Source organism: Saccopteryx bilineata, chromosome 2 (genome assembly GCF_036850765.1).
Source record: "Saccopteryx bilineata isolate mSacBil1 chromosome 2, mSacBil1_pri_phased_curated, whole genome shotgun sequence".
NCBI classification, from domain to species: Eukaryota; Metazoa; Chordata; class Mammalia; order Chiroptera; family Emballonuridae; genus Saccopteryx; species Saccopteryx bilineata.
The window spans coordinates 293,483,248-293,496,424 of NC_089491.1; the positions used below are offsets into that span (position 1 = coordinate 293,483,248).

The 13,177-nt window shown below is 39.1% G+C and overlaps 1 protein-coding gene across 2 annotated transcripts in view; it reads right to left on the reverse strand.

Moving 5' to 3' along the window:
* Positions 1-13: 13 nt before the first annotated feature.
* TPR (translocated promoter region, nuclear basket protein) overlaps positions 14-13,177 on the reverse strand; it is a 59,759-nt gene continuing 46,595 nt past the window's right edge. Inside the window, exons 44-52 of one of the 2 annotated variants that reach the window (XM_066261350.1) lie at positions 9,647-9,828; positions 8,494-8,562; positions 8,281-8,372; positions 6,939-7,045; positions 5,592-5,687; positions 5,302-5,458; positions 2,649-2,767; positions 719-814; positions 14-149 (exon numbers count right to left, since the gene is read on the reverse strand). In XM_066261350.1, coding sequence (XP_066117447.1) covers positions 94-149; positions 719-814; positions 2,649-2,767; positions 5,302-5,458; positions 5,592-5,687; positions 6,939-7,045; positions 8,281-8,372; positions 8,494-8,562; positions 9,647-9,828 — 974 coding nt within the window. In that variant the 3' untranslated portion in view covers positions 14-93. Of the gene's footprint in view, positions 150-718; positions 815-2,648; positions 2,768-5,301; positions 5,459-5,591; positions 5,688-6,938; positions 7,046-8,280; positions 8,376-8,493; positions 8,563-9,646; positions 9,829-13,177 lie in introns of both variants that reach the window. The other variant, XM_066261349.1, reaches the window with a different exon arrangement.

The window sequence follows — 13,177 nt, forward strand, 5'->3', positions numbered from 1 at the left end:
ATTTAAATAGAAAAAATGTTTTTAAACTCGACAATCATAACACTAAAATGGATTAGACAATCTTATTCACAGTTATTATAGTTTATAGGACATTTAATTAATATTTCCCCTGTTTATTCCTCCTCTTCCTCCCATTGCATGGCTCACACCTATAAGAGAAGAAAATCAAACTGAATGCATCTTTTAAGAATTTAGCCCAAAACTATAGTATTCAATCTTCCTGGTTCATTATAAAAATTATTTTCAAAAAAAATATTTCACTTCTTCAATGAAAATCATTGTAATTAGATTAATATTTTTATAATATGAATGTACTCTCTAATAGTTACATTAGAAAACATAAAAATCTTAAAATGTTATTTTTTTTTACTAGCTGAACAAAGTCACAAAGCTTTATTCTGCTGTATGAAAAGTGTAATAGGCAGAGATGTACCAAATGACTACACAGCACTAAACACTAGCTTTTCCGAATCTTACTCTGAATTCAAGGAAGAAACAAATAAATAGAAGCACATATTCATCACACACCTATGGTATAGATGTCTGTCTCCTGGAATTATAGGTTAGTCAACATTGCATATGCAATGTATAATTATTTAATCAATCCTTGGAACATTTTAAAAAGAGAAGTTACAAGTTGGAAACTTAAGGATTAGAAAAGTTGTTCCATTTATTACTATCCCACATCCTATCCTATAGTCAAATGTCAGAAATTTACCTCTCTGTCTGTTAAACTGACGACCACGGATGCCTTGTCTCAATGTTGTCTGAAGTCTTACTCGTCTGAAAGGCTTTGGCTGACTACTGCTAGTATCTAAGAAGAAAAATATTAAGACACAAAAAAGCAAGTCAAAACACAAAAAAGATTATAATGGCAAAAACTAATAGATGCAGGGATAAAATACAGGAGTACATTTATTTTCAACACTTAAAAGTTATTAAAAAAGGATAAAAAGAAAAAAATTCTTTTTTTTTGTATTTTTCTGAAGCTGGAAACTGGGAGGCAGTCAGACAGACTCCCACATGCACCCGACTGGGATCCACCTGGCACGCCCACCAGGGCGATGCTCTGCCCCTCTGGGGCGTTGCTCTGTTGTGACCAGAGCCACTCTAGTTAGTGCCTGAGGCAGAGGCCATGGAGCCATTCCCAGCGCCCGGGCCATCCTTTGCTCCAATGGAGCCTCGGCTGCGAGAGGGGAAGAGAGAGACAGAGAGGAAGGAGAGGGGGAGGGATGGAGAAGCAGATGGGCGCTTCTCCTGTGTGCCCTGGCCGGGAATCGAACCCGGGACTTCCGCACGCCAGGCCGACGCTCTACCACTGAGCCAACCGGCCAGGGCCAGAAAAAAATTCTTTATTTGAAAAAAGGTTCTTGACTTTTCTCATTCATTCACTCAACTAATTTAATAAATATTTACCTGGTGCCTACCCATGCATCACCCCTAGGGTAGGGGTTGGGGACTATGATGGCAAATAAAAACAGGAAGAAACCCATTATGATATACCCACTGCAAGTCATATCTCTTTTCCTGACATCGCAAATCCAATCTTCAGAAATCCTGCCAGCTCTAATTTAAATATATCTCCCCAGACCTTTTCTCACAACCTTAACTCCACAATTCTTTCTATAACATCATCTTTACCGTGAAGTACTGCACTATCCCCCAAGGTTTCTCCTTGCTTCTGCCCATTACTCATTTCCAGTCTGCCCTCTGCAGAGCAGCCAGACTGACACCGTTAAGTCTCTAAGTCAGATCATGTCACTGCTCCCTGAAGCCCTCCGAAAGCTGCTTTATCCATGCAAGTCAAAGCAATTACAATGATCTACTAGATGTACCCTTCCCACTCCCACCTACTACCTGCTCATCTCTCCCCGTCCTTGCTGCGGCACACTGGCCTCCACACTGCCCTTGAACACATCACACACCTGCCTCATGGACTTTGCATTTGCCATTGCTCTCATTCTAGAACACTCTTCCCCCAAATGACTGCACAGCTTCACTCCCGAACCTCTTTGCAGTCTTAACTTCAATGTTACTTTCTTGGCATAGTTTTCTGTGCAACTGCCTGGCACATGGTAGGCACTCAAACATTTATTGAACAAATAAATAATTACTAAGATGGAGAAGTTCAGTGTTTTATATTATGAAATAAAGAGATCCTAATTTCACATTATACCAGAAAAGGGAACAAGAACGGTATTTTCCATGGAAACTCTAGTATGATATAACTAGGGCCCCTTCTGTTGAGAAAGGACTAGGATATAACTAGGGCCCCTTCTGTTGAGAAAGGACAATGCTCACAGAATGTCAGAATATAATTGGGACACAGAACTTTACTAACTGTATTATTAACAATTATGATAGCTATAATTTTTATACTTTACTATGTGTAAAGCATAGAATTATATAATTTATACATTTTTCTAATTTTGGCTACAAAGGTTATGACTGTCCACAACTTATAGTGAAATGTGCAGTGACTTAAAATTACTAGCTGTTAAAAGGTGGAGAGTGATAGAAATGAGAAATGTTGGGTAGCAGCATTTAAATAAAAAAAAAAAAGGTGATCAAATTATTACTACTAAAAGTGTCTTTTGCAAACAAATTTGAAATGTCAGGTTGTACCGTAGCCAGCAGCAGGAACTTACCCACAGAAGAGCTGGAGGGAGGGTCCTGGCTGGTGGAAGGAAGGTCCGACTCATCAGACGCCTGAACAGGCTCTTCTTCCTGCTGGCTGTCAATTTCCAGGCCTGCTTCCGAACTAATACTAAGAAAGAAAAACAAAAATTGATTAGTAAATACAACACTGATCCTGGAGTGTATCCTATTGCTTCCAAACCCTTTCTCATAGTTCATCACTTAATGCAGAGCTTTACTCCAATTCAGAACTGAGCACTGAACTAATTCACACAAGTCCTAACTATTAACAGACCACTGACTCAGCAGGGGCAGTGGTGCAGATGAGGCCGCTGTGGTTGACTCCCTGGCTCCGCTCCAGCTTTTATCACCTGTGAACTCTGGTGTAATTATCAGCAACAATGTACCTGAAAGATAGCTCTCATGACTATGCGATGCTGAACAGTGCTGCTGAAGTGGGAAGCACAGAGCACATGGGCTGGAGTCAGCCACCAGTGGGACAAGCTCTGACTCTGAGCCCTTTCACTGTAAAGTGGAGAGTGCACCTTGCACAGGTATTGTGTGGGATAGAAATGTCACAGATGAGGTGACCTGAACACATGGCATGGACTGCACGGCAGCTACTGTCCTCAGCAGGGTCTAGAGCAGTGGTTCTCAACTTTTCTAATGCCGTGACCCCACAATACAGAGTTCCTCATGTTGCGGTGACTCCAAGCCAAAAAATAATTTTGGTGGCTACTTCATAACTGTAATTTTGCTACAGTTATGATTCAGAATGTAAATACCTGATATGCATTATGTATTCTCATTGCTACAAATCAAACATAATTTAAACATAGTGATTAATCACAAAAACAATATTTAATTATATACTGAGAAATATTTATTACTAATGGACCTCCTTACCTAGTGTATTGGGGCTACCATTCTGTAAATAGCTGCTTAACTAATGGATCTGTTTTTTCCAGATTAGTGGCAAGTTTTCTATATATATAGAACAGTGTGAACTACGTCATAGGATACACTGCAGTTTCTGCACAGCATGGTATCTTTCAGGGCTCTTTCACACTATAAAGCAGTGGTTTCTGCGGTGGAATCCACATCTCATTTACTTCAATGGGAGACCCGTGGATTCCGCAGAAGAGAGATCCCCTGTACTGCAGAAATGCAGTTCCGACACATTTCTTCCTCTCCTATTCAAGTCAATGGGAGGCCGCAGCAGATTCCACTCAAATATAGAGCATGTTGCTTAATTTTTTCCATGCTAGAACTCTGCCTAGAGCAGAAAAATTCCAAAGGTGGAATCCACCCCCCCCCCCAATAGACTTCTATAGGAGGCAGATCTTTTACACTGCAGAATCCGCACAGCAGATTCCTCTGTGTGAGGCCTCATGCATGCGTTCAAGCTGAATAGTGCTGCTGCAGACCTAAGTAGTGTGGCTTCTCAGCGGCTAAAGCCATCGGAAATATGTATTTTCCGATGGCTTTAGGCGACCCCTGTGTTTGGGTCGTTCGACCCCGGGGTCGCGACCCACAGGTTGAGAACCGCTGGTCTAGAGCCTCCTCAAAACTAAGTACTATGTTAGGGCACAGTACTACTTTCATCCTCATATACTGGAACTGGCCTATCATTACTCTAAGAAAATATTGCCAAATAAAACCAAATATTTGAGCTCTACTTAGGAAACCTGGGTTCTACTTCTAGCTATCCTTCTGACCATAAAGTAGTGAAACTTTTTATTTTATCAATAAAAAATTAGGTTTCACCTTCAAAGTTAAACTTCTCCAAGACCACTGTCCAGTAGTTCTTCCCATTAAATCAGTCTACAGCCTTTGTCTTAAAATAATCCAGATGATTTGTCATGAAGTACTTCTTTCTGTTAAACTTTATTTATAAGAGATGTATTACAAATCTGGTCAGATCTTAAAAATAATTATTCTAATTTGTAAGATTTTTTTTTTAGTGAGATAGAGATAGATAGGGACAGACAGACAGGAAGGAGAGAGATGAGAAGCATCAATTCTTTGTTGCAGCATCTTAGTTGTTTATTGATTGCTTTCTCATATGTGCCTTGACCAAGAGGCTCCAGCCAAGCCAGCGACCCCTTACTCAAGACAGTGACCATGAGGTCATGTTTATGAGCCTGCGCTCAAGCCGGTGACCTCGGGGTTTCAAACCTGGGTCCTCTGCGTCTTGGGCCAATGCTCTATCCACTGCACCACTGCCTGGTCAGGCTAATTTGTAAGATGTTCTAAATGCACATAAATAAAAGCTAACTGAGGTTCACTTGAAAGCCTCCTACTAAATGGAAAGTTGAGTCGTTTCCTAATATTCCTAATTTTCACAGAAAGACTTCTTTCTGGGAAAAAAGATCAAGCAGCTACATTAATGGAAGGGTACCAGTGATTTTAAAGAAATATAGAATAAATATATCATGCAATTTTCAGGGAGATAACATTTGTCTTTTGTAATAACAACCGGCAAGTCCCAAAATATTATTACATGCAAGAAATTAAGTCTTTCAAAATGTATGGCTTGGTTTACTTTTGTTAAGAGGAAACTATTGAAAAGACAGCTCAACAGACTGCTTCCTGGCTAAAGGAAAACAAATGCAAAAGCCTGGCAAGCCCAAAGCAAGCAAAAGTTAGAGCGTCAACACTCACCCTTCCGACTCGGCCTCTACAAACACTTCGTCGCCATCATCGCCCGTCGTGGTCTCATTGCTGGTGGATAAAGTGCCGGTGGACGTCGTCACCATCGGAACCGACTGAGAGGCGTGCTCTGAAGCATCATTGGCAGCGCCCTCGGTGAACACGTTCACTTCAAAATGAAAAAAACAGAAAAGTAATCAACACTTTAAATTTGTGGTTTCCTTAATTTTTAGCCGAAGAAGCCTCACAAGCTTCCATTTTACCAATAAAACACGTAACCTCCTCATCCGCCTGAGACCTACCCGGAGCCGCTACTTGCAGGGGAGTCGTGGGAACACTCCGGCCACCTGACTCCTCTTCATGAGCTAGGAAGAGGGGCGTTTCATACATTCCTAAACCTAAAGACAATTCTGAGTATTAATGAATGACTGTAAGAACATAAAAGAGTGTCAATATACGAGGTATTTTATAAAAATATGAAAGAAAAAATTGATCAGCAGAGACACACAATTTGGTTAAAATCCATAATTAGCCCATCAAGCAAATATCAGTCCCTCAAAAATGTAAATACAATTTCAACACACCCTTCAAACTCCCTAGCGCTAATATAAGTTCCCTTAAGAAAAGCTAAAATGCTGTTTAGTTTCATACACGCTAACTCTCTACTGAGTGCTCAACTATAAACTAGGTACTATGTTAGCATCTAGGTAACACCAAAACTACAAGGCATTATTAGTGCCCTTTTAGTGAAAGAAACTGAAGTACAAGAAGGTTAATTAACTTTCCCAAAGCTATAAAGCAAGTAGTGGCATTCCAATTTAAGCCTGGAGCTGACTTCCAAGACCAGAAATTGCCCTATACTAGCAAGCCACATAAAAAAATGAATGTATATGAAGTCAACTCACAATTTCATACGGGTAGAGGCATGCTGTATCAGAACTAACATCCTATCCTGTCAGGGACAAAGATATACTACACGACAGAGACGAGGGCTGCAGATTCACCTTTTGTTTGGGGCTTATTATTAGAGTGGCATTCATTCCATATTCATTCATAAAATGCTGTACCAGCTTCCCAGAAGTAATGGACACCAAATGAGGATTAAAAGGTAATTCATATCAAAATAACCAATTACTATTACTTAATTTAGGGCTCATTTTATTCCACATATTTTTAACATTTTATTTTTATTTTCAATGTTAATGGAAAATACCTAACTAGTTTTATGCATTTACCGAAATTAGAAATGTTCAATGTCACCAAAAAGAAAATATGTTGCATTCCTTCTAAAAACTTTAAAATGGCTGGTTGCATCTATGTATATTTCCTGGCTAAAAAGTATTTATAAGTACTTGGTACATGTATGATGCTATACTAGGAGCCAGAAGAGATGTAAATGTAAAAGCTGGTTTTTACATTAAAAAAACTCAGAATTTGTTGACAAGGTAAAATTTATATTTAAGGCAATGTTTAGTAAGCAGTAAATATAGTATAGCTTTTTCCATAAATCAATATAGGAATTATTTAATATTAACTCTTTTAATATTTATATGTGCTTACTTAAAAAAAAGAAAAAAAATCACACCAGAATAGTTTATTACCAAATACATGCACACCCGGGAGATCCAAGCTGTTATTTAGCTGCTTACCTCCTTGAGACGCCAGCTGGCCGAGATCAGAGTGGCTGGAGCTTGTTTGTGGCATATCTTCAGGGGGCCCAAAGCGGAATCTAGGAACACCAGCAACCTGCGGGGAACTACAAAGACACAAGGTAGTTTATAATGAAATTAAAGTTACCCCATTTAAACCACAATCATATCAAGAATACAGAAAGAATGAGCATCAACGAAATGAAAACAGATTGAAAATAAAGTTCAAAAAGGAACTTTGACTTATACAAACATTTAAAAACTACCTCTCAAAGAATTTGGCAACAATATGAATTAATTCACAGTATATATGACTTCCATGTACATAATTTATACATAAATAACTCACATCTCGTGAATTGTGCCTAACATTTCTTGAATCTGCTAGAAATCTCTATGTAAATACATAGTAGTAAAAGTGACACAAACAACACGAGACATAACAAAGCTAGAATGAAGTCAGGAGACAAAACTTAGTCTGTTTCACTGTTCAGTCTTAGATAAATCAGGTCACCTCTCTAGCCCACTTCTTATCTGAAAGAGTTCACTAGATGGCTCCCAAGGTCATGAAAAAATCTAAGACGAATAGGAACTTGTTTTCCACACGTCCTAGTAACACTATCACCCATCTTCCTGCCCATAATCCAGGATACAGACCAGCATTGTCTCATTCTTCTAGCCACTTCTTAACCTTCCTTCCTTGCCAGCCAGCTGCTAATGTTTATGGATCACATCTCTATAGTAACTCTTGAATCTATTTCCCTTTCCACTTCACTACTGTTTTAGTTAAGGACACCGTCTTTCAGGTAGATTTTAAAATTTGTCTCCATAATGTTATTCTCTTATGTAAAAATTATGAGTTCTGAGCTACGCCAGAATGCTGACTACTGGCTGGCTCCCAGAAGCTGTTGGCTGGAGCGACCCTTTCTCACCTGCTGACTTTCCGGAAAGCGGCTGACACTGACTGGTTTACAAACTGCTAGCTGAGGTGAGTTATGGTTAGCAAGCATAGGCCCCACACGCTCAAGCCGATGAGCCTGCATCCTAACCGGTGTCTTCGGTGTTTCAAACCGGGGACTTCAGTATCCTGAACTGACTCTCAATCCCAAGCCACCACTGGTCTGGCTACAGTCCGCATTCTTAACCAATGTTACACTGACTCAAATTCCTGACGGAAGCAACTGTACTTCATTCAACTCTATATAATTTTCCCCAACACTACATCCTTAAAACTCATTTTACAGAAGGTCTCAACAAATAATGAATCAATCAGATGTAACCAAATTAACAGGGAAACGGGAAGGATCTGATCAGCCATAAAATGTTTCTTTAATTAACTTACTGAATTGCTTCAGCGAAGCCATCAGTACGATGTGGCACCACAAGAGTTGGGGTACTTGGAACTGTTCTGTCTTCATCATCAAAAAAATGCTGCTGCTGAAACAAAACCAGAAAGCAGGAACTGAATAAACAGGCATGACAGGAACATACGCATCAACTACAGAGCTATCTTCTGAACATATAAATTGATTTTACACAGTAGGAAGGTACTCACCATGCTACCAATTCCTGGAGTCAGCTGAAGCCCACGTCCTACAGACTGCCTCCGAGTCATCTGAATTCTCTGTGTCAAGAAAAGAATTATTTTTACTTAAAGGAACCTGACATTAAAAGAAACACCAAATATCAACAGCTATAGCTTACTACGTTGGTAAAAAAATAACCAAATTGTTAGCCAATGATATAATAATCATCAGGGTATTTTCTCAGGAAAAACTGCTACTAAACTCGTACTAAAGCAGTTTTAAACAGTGACTATTTAATTATATAGAATATAATATTAACCAAAAGACAGATATTTTATTAACCAACAGACAAAATATTAACCAATATTTAAAACCAATCTTTGATATTTCTTTGTAACTAATTTCTTTAATTAGTAAGTATGCCTTTGGATCTTAGGGCTAATTATCCTTTGGAGTTCAAATAGCAGTGCTAACTACAAATAAACTGTTTCTCAATTTAGACAATTCTAAATCGATAGATTTGGTTTATTTTACAGGATCCATACACAGTCCTTTAAGATTTTATATTTTCACATAATGAGGTTTTCTTCAGCAGTGGTACTTATTTTAGTAGAATCACCACTTGACAATGCTTCGTACACAAAGGGTCTAGGTTATTAATAGAGCCTTTATTCTTTTCCTGCTGTTTCTGCAAGAGTTTCTGATTAAGAGATATCCAAAAGAGTGCTACATGAATGCACATTTTTATTACTATTAAAAGTGGAAATTAACACGACTATAAAAAACAGAGAAAAATGATATGTTAAAGCAGAATAGAAACTTCCTTTTTTTAAAAAAACACGTGCACCTTAGAGAAAGAAACTTCAAAAGATGGTGGTCAGCTGCTAAAATACATTTAACGTTAATTAAAATCCAAGAAAATGTTTTTCCTTTTGTAACCTATAGAAATTGACCAGACTTTTACTTGCTATGACTATATTTTCAATTTTTTGTCAGCCCAGACTTTTCAAGGAAAAAGACCCAGAGATTCATTTCCATTCAAAGAATTTTATAAAAATATGCCAAAACATTTAGAGTTCACTTAGTTTCTAAATCAGTAAATAAATAGTAGTAATTAATGAAGAGGGAGAAAAATTCAGATTTTTCCAAGTTCCATTTTCAGAACAACCAGTACTTTAATACCTGAACTGGTGGTCCCAACTCCTGAGGCGGGGCGTGAATGGTCAGTCTTGGTGGAAGTGGGTGTGGGGGACGTCTCGGTGACTGAGGTGCTCGAGGGGTCTGTCTTTCAGACGCTGATGATGGCTGCTCTCTAGAAATTTCCTGGGAAAGAGAGGACTCTGCAGTACCTGCATTTCCTTCACCTGTAGGAAAAAAGAAGCTTATTTTGAACTATTAAATTTGCCTCAAAATAACTTAAGACAATCCCCTGAAGTATAATTCTCGCCAGTAGAAGTGTTCAGCTCACTAATACTTTCACAAGGAAAGGAGCAAGATATGGTGGACCCAGAGATCATGGGTGTGTGATTATTAGTAGTATGGCTTTGAACAAGTCCCTTAGCCTCATTGAATCCACTTCTTTATTTGGCTAAAGAAGCAAATGTAACCTACATGTAAGGTTTTTCTGAAGATTTCAATAATAGACATAAAGCACTTAGTTTAACACATGAAAAAATAAAAATTTGATAACTTTTGATTCATATTATCAAAACGGACAAATTACCTAGAGGTCAGATCACTGGTATCAGTATTACACTCAAAAAGGATGAAGATTGGGAACAAGCCTTATACTGACACTCTTACATTTTGGTTTTCCTAAATTTTGAATTTCAATGGTCCTTCAGATGTCTGGGTCTTCCACATACACGGTAGAAACAACAGAAGCTACTTGGAAAATTGAATAGGACATCACAGAATTATTAGCTTGAAAGTCTTAGTTAGGTCTAGAATCAGATTCTAGCCCTATGCCTGTGATTTGGGTTAAGAGCTCTGTGACCTGGGCTAAGACACTGCTTGTCCTGCCTCTGTTTCTCAGATTCCACACTGGTACTTAAACCTGACAGCTTATTGTGAGAATTTCTTCAATACAAAAATACATGCTCAGAAAAAGCATTTTTATAACTTCTGGCAAGGTATACAGTGTATCCACTACTTAATCTTTACCAGACTGCTAGGCCTATGTCCCCTTGACTATAAAGTGCTCTTCATTTGCACCTGTTACATGCTTTGTAACTGGGAAAAATGGCTATGAACACTTTCCTTCAAAAGACTTAACTTTTAGATAATACCTAAAAATGCAACTGCAGACTCAGCTCAGAAAGGTCCTATCCTCAAAGACACTGCATGGCTTTTCTGAGACGACAGACCAAAACCTCAAGTCAGGCAGCAAAGCATGTGGAGAGGAGAGAGCTTTGACCTCCAGCAGCACCTGGAACCAAAGACTCAGCCCCCACCCCGCCCCCAACCAGGGGACAAGGATATAACTGAACTTCAACACTGGAACCTTTCAGATGCCGAGAATCTGATGTCCAAGAAGATCTGGTGTTTATACCATTACCACAAATGGCTAAGTTCCAAGACCTCCCAGTTAAAATTAGCCTTGCCATATGGTGGCTACCAGATGGAAAGGAGGTGGGGTGAGGAGGAAGGGGGTGTGGAGGGGATACATGGTGATGGAAGGAGACCTGACTTGGGTGAACACAATAACAGATGATGTATTACAGACTTATACACCTGGAACCTCCATAACTTTATTAACAAATGTAAGCCCCCAAAATTAATTTAAAAAACCAACAAAAAAACAAACAAAAATGAACTTGCCCCACCAGCACTGTTTCCCTTAGCCTCTTAAAACCCCTCACCTAGTCTAGTGAGCAAGATGGGTATGAGGTACCATGAGGCCTCCTAACTTCTCAGTTGGTATCTCTCTCAATCAATAAACTTTTCCTTACTCCAAACTCTAATAAAAGTTTTTGCTTTTTGAATCATGGGCACACAAACTTTGGACTCCGTTACAATTTCATGAGACACACAGGAACTGGTGCTTGTGGAAGGCCAACCCGGCTGGGGTTCCCCTCAGTGAGTCTGGAAGAGCTGCCAAAGCTGTTTCACCTTGGGGCTCAGAAGGGACTTTCCGGACAGGCACTGGCGCCCTTGGCACACAGCTCACCTGGAATAAGAACATGTCTTTGGGCTTTGGCATGCGACTGGTTTTGTTTCAGAGGAAGTTGCTCCATTTTGGGAGTAAGCACGCAGCTGGGAACCCTTTCTCTCACATGGGCATTCACTCCCTGGGACAAAGCTCTCTGGATTTTGAACTTAGTTGGGGGTATCCGTCTGAGAGCAGAAGCAGGGGTGCTGGGCTTTAATCAGTTGTTTCTTTGATTTTGGTAGACTGCGTCATGTCTGTCGTGTCTATGTGTCTCAGCCGGCCAATGGACTGGATATGGAAGCAGGGTAAGTCGGCCCGAAGTGTACAACTGGGAACTTGCTTCTCCATTTTCCCTTAGAATAAGCCAAACTGTTTAGATCTGTGGTATCCTGTTGAAGAGGGTAAAAACTGTCGAACTTTTATCTGATTCTTGAACCATTGCACTTGCATTTGTTTGGCTACTTGAATTTGAAATCTGTAACTTGTCTGATTGACGTGGGATCTGGTTAGGAGAGTACTAATTCTTGTTGGGTGTGTTTATCACGCTCTGTGGATACTTTGCTCATTGGCTTAAAAGTTAAGGAGTAATACTGTGTCTGTGGTTCTTCCTCTCCCCCATCGTCACCAGACACGTGACAGCTGCCATCAGACTCCACCTCAGCTCCATCTTCCTCCGGGAAAATCTATCTCTTTTAATTCATGTGTTCTGAAGCCACTCTTTTTACCTCCTGAGCCTTCCAACTTTATGGTGTACACCTGGCTTTCCATTTTCTGTTGTCCATGTTTGTTGACAAGTCCACTTTCAGGGGCAACCTTGAAGGAAAGGATCTCACACCTCTTGGAGACAATGGAATGCATTCTTTGATTGGTAATCATTTTAAAATGACTTTAAAGGCATCTTACAGCATGCAAAGCATGGTCATCTGAGCAAAATGTTAACTCAGTCCATCTGCCAGACACATCATGGGGATCCAGTTTTACTCTTGAGTTTTTCACTGTACCTAGGTTATAAAGCTAGTTTTAAAATAAAAGCTATGAGATCTGTCTACATTCACCTGTATGTTTAAATATGTCAATATATATGTTCTAGATATAGGATATTTCTACCCAGAATAGGATTGCTGATTTGTATTAAACTGGCTTAAACAAGTACTTATATGTGAGTTCTAAAAAAATATAACAGACTAACCCAAATCTTTTTCAGAATCACATGCTCTGGGAAAATATTTGATATTAAAGCTGATTTTAAGGTGGTTTGGTTAAGGAGGCATATCTTTAGAATCATCTGCATTAAATAGTATTTTTATTCTACCTGGGTTTACTAGTCATACAAGTTCATGTTATCTCTGTTACAAATTTGTAAGCAAGAAAAATAACTTGGTATACAATTTGCCTAAGTAATCTAAACTTAGGAGCAAGTAAATGAAATAAATGTTAAGTAGGATTAAGAAGTTTCTTTTAGATCAACTCTTTAGCAATGATTATATTGTACAAGTGTACTTAAAATGATTTTCTAAACCTCTTTGGTAATTTGGAACTTTTCAAGTTTTGTCAGCTAAATT